Source organism: Glycine max, chromosome 18, assembly GCF_000004515.6.
Source record: "Glycine max cultivar Williams 82 chromosome 18, Glycine_max_v4.0, whole genome shotgun sequence".
Classification (NCBI taxonomy): domain Eukaryota; kingdom Viridiplantae; phylum Streptophyta; class Magnoliopsida; order Fabales; family Fabaceae; genus Glycine; species Glycine max.
In genome coordinates this window covers 48221968-48231606 of record NC_038254.2, presented here as the reverse complement: position 1 = coordinate 48231606, position 9639 = coordinate 48221968, and the positions used below count along the sequence as shown (strand labels likewise).

General features: G+C 33.0%; 1 protein-coding gene across 4 annotated transcripts; it reads left to right on the top strand.

Annotated features, from left to right (window-relative positions):
* The first annotated feature begins 240 nt into the window (after positions 1 to 240).
* LOC100787355 (protein root UVB sensitive 5) lies at positions 241 to 7166 on the top strand. 4 transcript variants are annotated; one of them, XR_001385960.3, is made up of 15 exons: positions 241 to 487; positions 856 to 915; positions 1337 to 1491; positions 1620 to 1720; positions 2199 to 2257; positions 2383 to 2429; positions 2506 to 2584; positions 2674 to 2746; positions 4088 to 4177; positions 4963 to 5022; positions 5113 to 5226; positions 5660 to 5696; positions 5781 to 5952; positions 6025 to 6117; positions 6754 to 6801. XR_001385960.3 is itself a non-coding variant. In XM_006602600.4 (15 exons), the coding sequence occupies exons 1-15, from the start codon at positions 384 to 386 to the stop codon at positions 6808 to 6810; spliced, it is 1248 nt and encodes a 415-aa protein (XP_006602663.1). In that variant the 5' UTR covers positions 241 to 383; the 3' UTR covers positions 6811 to 7166. The 4 variants fall into 4 exon arrangements, 3 of the variants coding, with proteins under 3 accessions (XP_006602663.1, XP_006602664.1, XP_006602665.1); XM_006602600.4 differs by having other exon boundaries at positions 5781 to 5899; positions 6754 to 7166; XM_006602601.4 differs by having other exon boundaries at positions 241 to 539; positions 856 to 902; positions 1311 to 1491; positions 5781 to 5899; positions 6754 to 7166.
* Positions 7167 to 9639: the final 2473 nt, after the last annotated feature.

Here is a 9639-nt window from a genome sequence, read left to right as displayed (position 1 = left end):
AGTTTCCGAAAAAAAGTGTCTTCCGAAATGATTCTGGAAGAAGGTTCTTTTGGAGATTGTCTTCGCGGAAAGGCATTTTTGCCACTTCACTTTTTGCTGGGTGCATGTAGCAACTCCCCTGGTCAAATTACGAATTCGGGTGAGAAATTAAGACCCGACCCGACCTGAATCGTGGCTCGTTCTACTCTTTCGGTTTTTGGAGATAGTGATAACTGATAACTGTTTCAGGCTTTCACCATAGAAGCCAGGAAGGAACCAATCTATTCAAATTTTGCAACCTTTTCACAATTCAAACATAGGAACCTTGGAATTTTGCTGTTTTTTTTTATCAATGTCTCATACCTTGCAATTTTCATTTCTTTTCAAGTGCATTCAATTCTCCAATGAAGGTAGAGAAGATGAACAGAGTTAGGCCTCGTGGCTTTCAAATTCTATGCTCTTCTGAGCATTCCAGTTTCAAAGATGAAGATGATGCTGAAAATGGAGGGTCTGATACTTCTTTGTTTGGTTGTTTTGTTTTGCTGAGAAAACTTCAAAGGGTGAATTTTTCTGGAATTTTTTTTTTTATCCTTTCTTCCTTTGACCAAAATAGTATATTGGTTTATGAAGGTTACGGGAATGTAGATAACTTATCTGTTATAGAGAAGAAAAGAGAAATTTTACAAGTTGATGAAGCATTTGATTACATTGTCCAATTTCAATCAACAAAATTTGGAAAAATTATCTATGGTAGAAAAGAGAAAAATGAATTTGGAGATTTTTTTAAGGGTTCACTTGACTTAATCAAACCAAGCTTTTGACTCTGGTTTGCTTCACTGGCTCAATAAACTCTTTCATTTTCTTGTGTTGTTTCAGAGGTCAAGTTTCATCGCGGGTGATACAGGTGGAGAGATATAGCAATGGTACTGCTAAGAGGTTTTTGCTAGACTATACCAAAATTTGGGTTCTTTCCTTCATTTTTTTTATTTTATTTTTAAAATTCTGTTAGTGTACGTTCATGAAGGTTACTGTGTTAGTAGCATTACTAGTGTTGTTGTGAATCTGGGGGATCATGGAGTGCTAATACTAATTGATTATTACATCATTACAAGAAGTAAATGAAATACTAATTGCTTTGTTAGATACAATTGCAATGTCTGCATCAAGTATGAACAAAAATTAAATAGTTTTTTTTTTTCAATAGGCACAAAAATCAAATAGTAGTCTCTGTTTGCTTGTTCATGGGAAAATTCTAGTAGACTCTTGTACTTTTTATCATCACCATTTGGCCAATCATGTAAGTTTTACAATGTCTGTCTTCTCTAAATCAGGCTTCAACTATCCCTCTTGTGAGCAGATGTGTATTAGGTGATGATTTGCAGTTGCAAACCTTTCTTGTTGAGGAGGATACGTCTACGCCAAAAAGGTTCCAGGATTCATATTCCCCTGATGAAAGCCTATCCTGGCTTCCAGACACAATCAAAGATTTTATCCTACCAGCAGGCTTTCCTGGTGATTAACATAAAAAACTTTAGTGGAAGTTTCAGAGAGAAACTTTTGGAGTTTTTGCTTCAGTGATTATGTTAAAGTTGGAGGAAAGGAAACCATTTGTTTGCTTAACTTTCTCTGTCATGAAGCAGGATCAGTTTCAGATGATTACTTGGATTACATGTTATTACAGTTCCCTACCAATGTGACTGGATGGATCTGTCACACCCTAGTCACTTCAAGTCTCCTAAAGGTACGACAATCTTGCTCAAACTTATGATTTTTTCTCAAGGAACTTTTCACTGGGAATATTTGATTAAGTTATATGATTCTTTTTGTGCATTTGGCATGCCTAGTGTTGAAATTTATAATTAGTTCACACTTCACAGAGCCCTGTTGTGCATGTCATTGAAGCGTAAAGTCAAATCTTGGAACCATTAGAGATAGTTCTGTCATCTACTTGCTACTCAAACGCATTCTCTGATATTGATTAAAGTTTCCTGATGTATGTTCATAGCCATCTCCTTTACAAGTTATCTCTATTCCTTTAAATTTTTTAATAAAAAGTTTTACTTCTTGTTTCTATGTGATTGGGAAGCAAAGTCTTGTGCAATTATATACGCTCCATAGCAGTTCATCTTCTGTTTAAAATTATTTGTCTACCAAATGAATGCGAGGAATGATGATTGTGCTTCTAATTTTGTTTTGTTAAATTTTCTACTTAACTACAGGCCGTTGGTATTGGCTCTTTCTCTGGAACCTCAGCAACTGCTTCTGCTTCTGCCATCAGGTGGCCCATAACTTTTAAAGCCTATACGGCATTTATATGCACATAGTAATATCTTAAATACTTTCATGCTGCCATTATTTGTTAATTTGATTTTATATGGTTGATTGTATGCTCTATAACTTTAGGTGGGTCTCTAAGGATGGCATTGGAGCTGTTGGACGATTATGCCTTGGTATGGCAATCATGAAGTAAGCTAAAGGAAGAAGAAGATGATTTTGTTTTTAGCTTACTGTCACTGCTTTTTTCAGGTGGGCGGTTTGGAAGTCTTTTTGATGACGATCCTAAGCAATGGAGAATGTATGCGGACTTCATTGGCAGTGCTGGAAGGTCTGAGTAGTATGCCTTGTTTTCCTATGGAAATATGCAAACAAAATCTAGCTCTAGAGAGACTCTTACATTGCTGACATCTCATGCAGCATTTTTTATCTGACAACCCAAGTATATCCTGACTATTTCCTTCCTTTGGCATCTCTTGGAAATCTTACCAAGGTAATTTAATATGAATCTTTACTCTATTAAAAGAACCACTTTTTTTCTTTCAATTACTGCATATAGATGATTAAAAACTAATGTACCCCAATGCCAAAAGGCTCCTCGCTATGCGAAGGTTTGGGGGGAAGTCATTAAACACTGCCTTATCCTTGCATACAGAGACTGTTTCCAGATTTAAACCCATGACCAACCAGTCAACAAGCCGCAACTTTACCTTTCATATAGATGACTATTAGCTAATGTTTCAAAGCTATGACATGACTTAAAAGATAATATCTAAGGAAATGATTAACTCTAGATAAATGCCATTTTCTGAATACCATTTCCTACCATTAACCTTTTTAGTAATCAAGGATGAAAATAAAAATAAAAATGATAGAATTCTATCCCCAAAAGAATCAATGCAAGTTAGAAAGACAGGAAATGAGAATGAAAAGAATAGAAAACAAACAAAAGTTAGTCTCTCTTGTTTGTCTGGCAGAGGAGAAGAGATTACAGATATATTGAATTGCTAATGAGGTTTGCGCTTTCTAAACTTAGATCAATTATTTGTAGCTATGTGCAGAACATAAAATTTATTGTTACTGGGTTTTTTTTTTTTTTTTGGAAGGTGGAATAGTGTTAGGAACCCTCTGCCAAATTAGAATCTTAGCAAAGAAGAAAGAGAGAGAGAGGTTTTGGGAAGAAGAACAGAAAGAATGAATTCTGTTTATTGAGTTGCAGAATTACAATGGAATACAGAGAAGCCCTCTTCTCTAACACAAGGACACTTCCTTGTTTAACAAGCAAAACTCTAAACTGACTCCCACTACCTTTCGGAGGATATATATACATATATTCTTCCTCTAACTAACTTTCTTAACTGACTAACTGCTTCTAACTGATCTAACAGAATACTGTTAGATCCTTACTGAGCTTTATTCCTCCTTTTATACACTAACATAGGTCTAGGTTCAGCTTGAAACTAACCCTGACCTTCTTTTCTAACAAATAGATTCTCTGCCATCTTTTTTTCCTTTCTTACACTGATGAGTTTGACCTCTCATTATACCCTTTCTTTGTCTTTCTCTTCCCACTGGCCCCCAAGTTTATTTCACCCTTCCATACATCCTCCCAAACAAATGCTTAGCAACCTATAATGTCAAAATGTTCACTTCCTTGCCGTATTAAAGGAGGATTGTGGTATATTCAAAATAAGTTGTTACAACAAATTCTTTTTTAACATAAATCCTCAAAATAGTAATTTAAAAGCAATTTGTACGTCATGTATAGACATGGATTACTTAATAGCTGCTTTATATATGATTGTATAATTTTCTGTGTTTGACATTCAAACAGGCTGTAGCGAGAGGACTAAAAGATCCTTCTTTTTGTGTGATTCAAAACCACTTTGCAATTTCAGGAAATCTAGGAGAGGTAGCCGCAAAGGTATACTCCCACTTTGGAAACTTATTTTAGAGTAGAAAGCTGTGATTTCTGGCAATAATATTTTCTTGTGCCTATATATCTATAAAGCCTCTTGAATTTTATGAGAACTGCATCAATATTTGTTACTTTCATGTTTTCAAACATTAATTTTAATTTTTAACTCACTTATCCATGAATATATGTTTCTCTTATCAAGAGAAGTTCTATCTGTGTTGCTCCCTTATTAAAGCAATGGTGGAGCTAATTTTATTTTCATAATTTATAATACTTTCTTTACACCATTCAAAAACTTGAATAAGGCTCTTGGGTAGGAATTGATCCAGTGACCTAATGAGTCATATAGTTCCAGAATTAAAAAAATGAGTCATATAAGTTATGGAGGACGTAGGCACTTGGATGTAGTCATTGACAAAATTAAGCTGATATGATGCTAATGGTAAGAAGCCTTCAATAATGAATCTTAATATATTATACCTAATATTCATGATAAAATCACTGCTAAATATTAGTTCTAGGTACATTGATCTCTGTTTTCTATTTCTTAATTACATATACCAGACCAGCAGCAAGGTTATGCCTAAGCTCTTAATAACTTGGTAGTGAACTGGTCTATGCAAATTTTATTCACTCAATAGTTATTTTCCTTGATTCACCAATTGTCATTAATAAGTTCTCTTTAGGTTCGACATCTTGGCTTCATTTAAATTTTAGAATTCTCTGATATAACACTGTTTGGAAAATGTAAAGGGTTTTCCTCATATAATTGTTTCACCAATATTTCTCAGGAAGAAATTTGGGAAGTGGTTGCTCAACTGATTGGCCTTGCTTTAGGCATATTGATTCTGGTAAAATACATATACTTTCAGGATGGCTTAATTCTTGACACCAAGTTACTGTTAGTTGGCTCATTACATTCTTTTAATTTTTGATCGCAGGATACACCCAGCCTTGTAAAATCATATGGTGTACTTTCATTACCTTGGTTGGGTATGCAGTTTCTGCATCTTTGGCTACGCTACAAATCACTTTCAGTTCTCCAGTTTAACACAGTAAGTATGCAGTGCATAATCTAATATAGAATCTAATGCAAATAAAATCTGTTTGCATGCAAGCTGGTAGAAACACATTTCAAATCTGACTTTTTGTAAGTAAAGATAATGAATTATAATGTCATTAATAGTGATCACTCTGTTTCCTGTTTTCCTTGCTTTGTGGTGTATTTATGTGCCAATGGTAGCTAGAGGGAAAAAAGTATTGGAAAGATAAGAAATGGATTTGGAACCCATGCTGTTCAGCAGGGATGTTGTTTTGTGTTTTTCCCTTTCAAACTTAGGTGGGTACCAAATATTTCTCATGTATGAGGTCCACAAACTTAGGAACAAAAAGACAATTTTACAGCTGCACCCCTTTCCTCTAAACAATAATGGAGCAAATCTTCTATACTTATTGTAATATATATTTTTTGTGCAACTTTTTTTACAGATAAATCTAAAGCGTGTGTTACACTCTACTGTTCCAGGTTACATTCAGACAAATTCAGTGCTCTGCTGTATGATTTATTTCCCTTCACAGATGTTCAATTTTCAAAATGGATTTATTTCAGGATGCACATATTGCAACCGAGAAGAGAATATATTAACTAGGTCGCAATTCATGAAGCCAAAAATAAATTTTGGCTTGCCCTTGGAGAAAATAGATGGCGTGGAGAGATCTCATTTTATGGTATAGGATCATTATTGCTGCTATTGTCACAATTTTATGAAGGAAACCAAGAGGTTCATAATGATTTTTTCTTTTGTTCAAATAAAGCCATTTGGAAATCATATAATTATGTTATAATGGCCCAGGTGGAAGCACTTCTAAAATTATATGCAAGTGAGAAATATATTCTCATGGTGAATCAGCAGCTGGAAGATTTGAGATTTTATGCTTCTTTCAAGGTATGATTTTATTTCCTTATGAGATATAACTAGAAAACATAATCCTCATTCGACGTTGTTAGATATAAAAACTATTCATGATCTTTCAGTTCACCTGACAACTTAAGCTGCTTTTGGGATAGTTGGTCATTGATAGTGTATTCTATACTCTGACCATGTGGTTAGGAGTTTGATCCTTGTCACCATCATTCTTTTAGCTAAAAGTTGAATTTTTCCTCAAGGTAGGCAGTTAGTTTTGTTCATTGTTCGTACTTTTAGCTTAAATGGGCTAGTGTATGAGGGAGCGTTTATCTGCTGTGTTGTCTTTGATTCCTAAAGTTGAAGCTTCACTTTCCAAAGAGGACAGAATTATTTCAAGAAAAAAATGAGCTGCTGCCACCTCAAGGACTAACTTGGCAACATTAATGAGGTTTTAAAGAAACAGGGAAAAAAGCATTAATGACATGAAGAAAAAGTACAATTGAAGCAGCAACTTGAGGAATCAAACACAAACAGCGATCTGATTAAATGATGTTTCTTACCAACAATAGGTAAGGTGTTTTGGAGATGAGGATTTAGGATTATTTATGGAATTTAGAAGTATGTGTGTTTTGAGCTGGATAGACTTACTGTACCTTATTGATAATCACACTGCAGGTTGGAGCTACAAGTGTTTCAGTATTGCGAAGTGTGGCAGACTTTCTGGCTAAGTGAGAACTGGGATAGCAATGTTAATGTTTGTGATCAAATTGCTAATAGCCTAATGGAATTGGAAGAAAGATTTGAGGATTTCATTCTAAAGTTGAAAGAAGCAGAATGGGATACCCATCAATTAAATTTGAAGGTTCCCAAAGAAATCTTCATTGATGAAAATACCAATCCTCTCTAAATTCTAAAATGGTAAAGCAGAGAATGTTAAGTAGTGCAAAATGATATGACCATGAGGTCCTTCTTGAGTGTTGAGGCATAAAATGTGATCTACCAAAATGTAAATTCTGTGAGCAGTTTTGCAAGCATTCAGAGCAAGATATCTATTTTTCACATGCAGATATTCAACAAAGGGAGACCCGGTATTTATGGTGGCCAATTGGCTTATAGTCTTAACTCATTGAATACCAAATCCTGGCTTTTGTACTACATTCTTACTTTCTTAGGGAGGCTCCTATAGTAAAATTGTTCTCAATTTTGTTTAAAATCTTTCTAGTATGCAATTTTTTGGGAGAAGTTCTTTCATACTTGGTATTCAGCATTTCTGTGGGAGTACAGTTTGGTTAATCATGCTATCTGTAGTCTTAAAACAGTTCACTATTCTGTCTTGATCATAAAAAAGTTCATTGGTTTATCTTTCGAGAGAGGCATTGATGCTGTTTTAATCAAATTAATTTCCCTATAAAAAGATGATATGGAAAATGAAGTTATATGGTGTTAAAGTCTAGCTTGACGGTTGGCTTGTGGTACCATTTAACCATATATGTGATGCCTTTAACTATGTAGGTGCTTGTGGAGCTGTCGTACTTTATAGGTAAAGAACTAGAGTTTCTATGGTTTCAGTAATTGAATATTATATGCCAACTATTGACCTTCATATTAATCGGTTCCTTCCTTTTAAACCCAAATCCTTGTAGTTGACAATTTTTCTGGCTTGTGGTCCCTTACTAGTTCTAGCATTACACAAAATTGATATTATGTACTTTCTTTACTGATGAAGTATAAAATACATCTTCTCCTATGGATCAGTGCCTTTATGTGGAAAGATTCTTAAATAGCTAGCATACACTTCAATGCTTAGCTCTTTCATCGGAATAGGATGATAGATGCACTCATTCACTTCCAAAGCTTAATTGTAGTGTAATGCAATTTAAACAAAGAAAAATTAGTATGTAAAATTATTTTATACTGATGTTCAATCATAAATTATCATTTATTATAAATTATTTCACTTTTACAAAATCATTTTAATAAAAGTCATATAAATGATGATTTATGATTGAATGATAAAGAAAAATTATTTTACACCATCATTGTGGTATCATTAAATTCATTTAAATATTCAATTAGTTGGTATTCAATTTTGCATGCAATTAGTTATCTTGTCATGTAGTGATGATATTTTAGTAATAATCAAAATATTACCATTGGCTTTGGAGTAATTAAATGGACAAAGTAGCTTCTCCCGTTACACAAAACATTTATATGAAGAGATAGTTTCTTGGATTGCTGCTACTTAATTCCAAGCTTGCCAAAAAATTTAACTAACTACGTAGATATTGAATTTTCAATTTCACCTTTTATTCTACGGAAGTAAGCAACAAAGCGTCTATTTGCCTAGAGATTGAGTCATGTTTAACGTCAATTCACTGTGAGAGAAAGAGTGGCGTAAGCACACTAAAAGTCTTAGAGCAATATAGGGTATGAAAGCGACCAAAACAGAAAGAATGGAAGAGAAATATAACAGATAGTAGTAGTAGTAGTATGGAAGAGAAAGCAGGGAGATGATTTTACTGTTAGCACAAGTGGTAAATTGGTTGTAGGGAATATATTCTATTTATTATATTTATTATTTATTTATTATATTAAAACAATAAGTTTAGTGTTGATCATGTATCCAATTACTTTTGTTTTATACTCATTTTTTCACATTTTCTTTTGTTGATTTGCCTTAAGTTATTATTATTATTTTCATTATTACCCTCGATAAGAGGATCTTCTGTATCACTAGCAGTTGATTTTGCTAAATCTTCAATTGAATGATAGCGACATATCCTAACCAGACACGACAACACGTGTATCATATAATAATCATGAACTATATATATACTGATTTATTATCATATCTATAAACTATTTTGGTACATGTGTAAAGATAAACATACTAGTTTAAATTAAAAAATTGAACTTAGATAATGTTTCAAGCAGGTCTTTCAATACATGTTTTTCATGTCATGTATACACGTGTAAAAGAAATGTATAGGTGTTAATATGCAAGAAACATCTTGGCAAAGAAATATGTCAATTTTTTTCCATCTTAATTATCTAGTCAAACCGAATTAGTATGTTCTAGGCTTCTTGCAGTTTAGTGCAAGAAACATTTAGCTTTTGCTAGTCTTGATACCACCTTATGTTGCACCTTTTTATTTTATTTTATTTCCTCTTTTTCCCATCCCTGATTAATGAGGGGGTTGGCATGTCATAATCTTTAAATAAAAATTGTTTAAATGGTGACTTCTTTCAATAAGTGGTCATTTTACTTTAGACAAGGACTAAGCAAGACCCAATCCGTTTATTAAGTGTATATTTGAATGATCATTGATAAAATTGATTTTGGATCAATATAATTTTAAATTAATGTAATTTTACATAATTGATTTTGAAATAACCTGATTTTTATTTAGATAACATATATTAAAAAATGGATTTTTTAAGAAAATAATGTTTGAATAAGTCAATTGATTTTGAATATAAAATTATTAAAATAGGCTATAATGTCCTTAATACTTATTTATTATTATAATTTGTTATATATATATATATATATATATATAT

Bases quoted from the DNA above. Each gene is read 5' to 3' on its own strand.
- LOC100787355 (XM_006602600.4), top strand. From the start codon at position 384: ATGAAGGTAGAGAAGATGAACAGAGTTAGGCCTCGTGGCTTTCAAATT. The intron at 2,258-2,382 runs GTGGCCCATAAC...CTATAACTTTAG, and splicing joins GCTTCTGCTTCTGCCATCAG to GTGGGTCTCTAAGGATGGCA. The intron at 2,747-4,087 runs GTAATTTAATAT...ACATTCAAACAG, and splicing joins CTCTTGGAAATCTTACCAAG to GCTGTAGCGAGAGGACTAAA.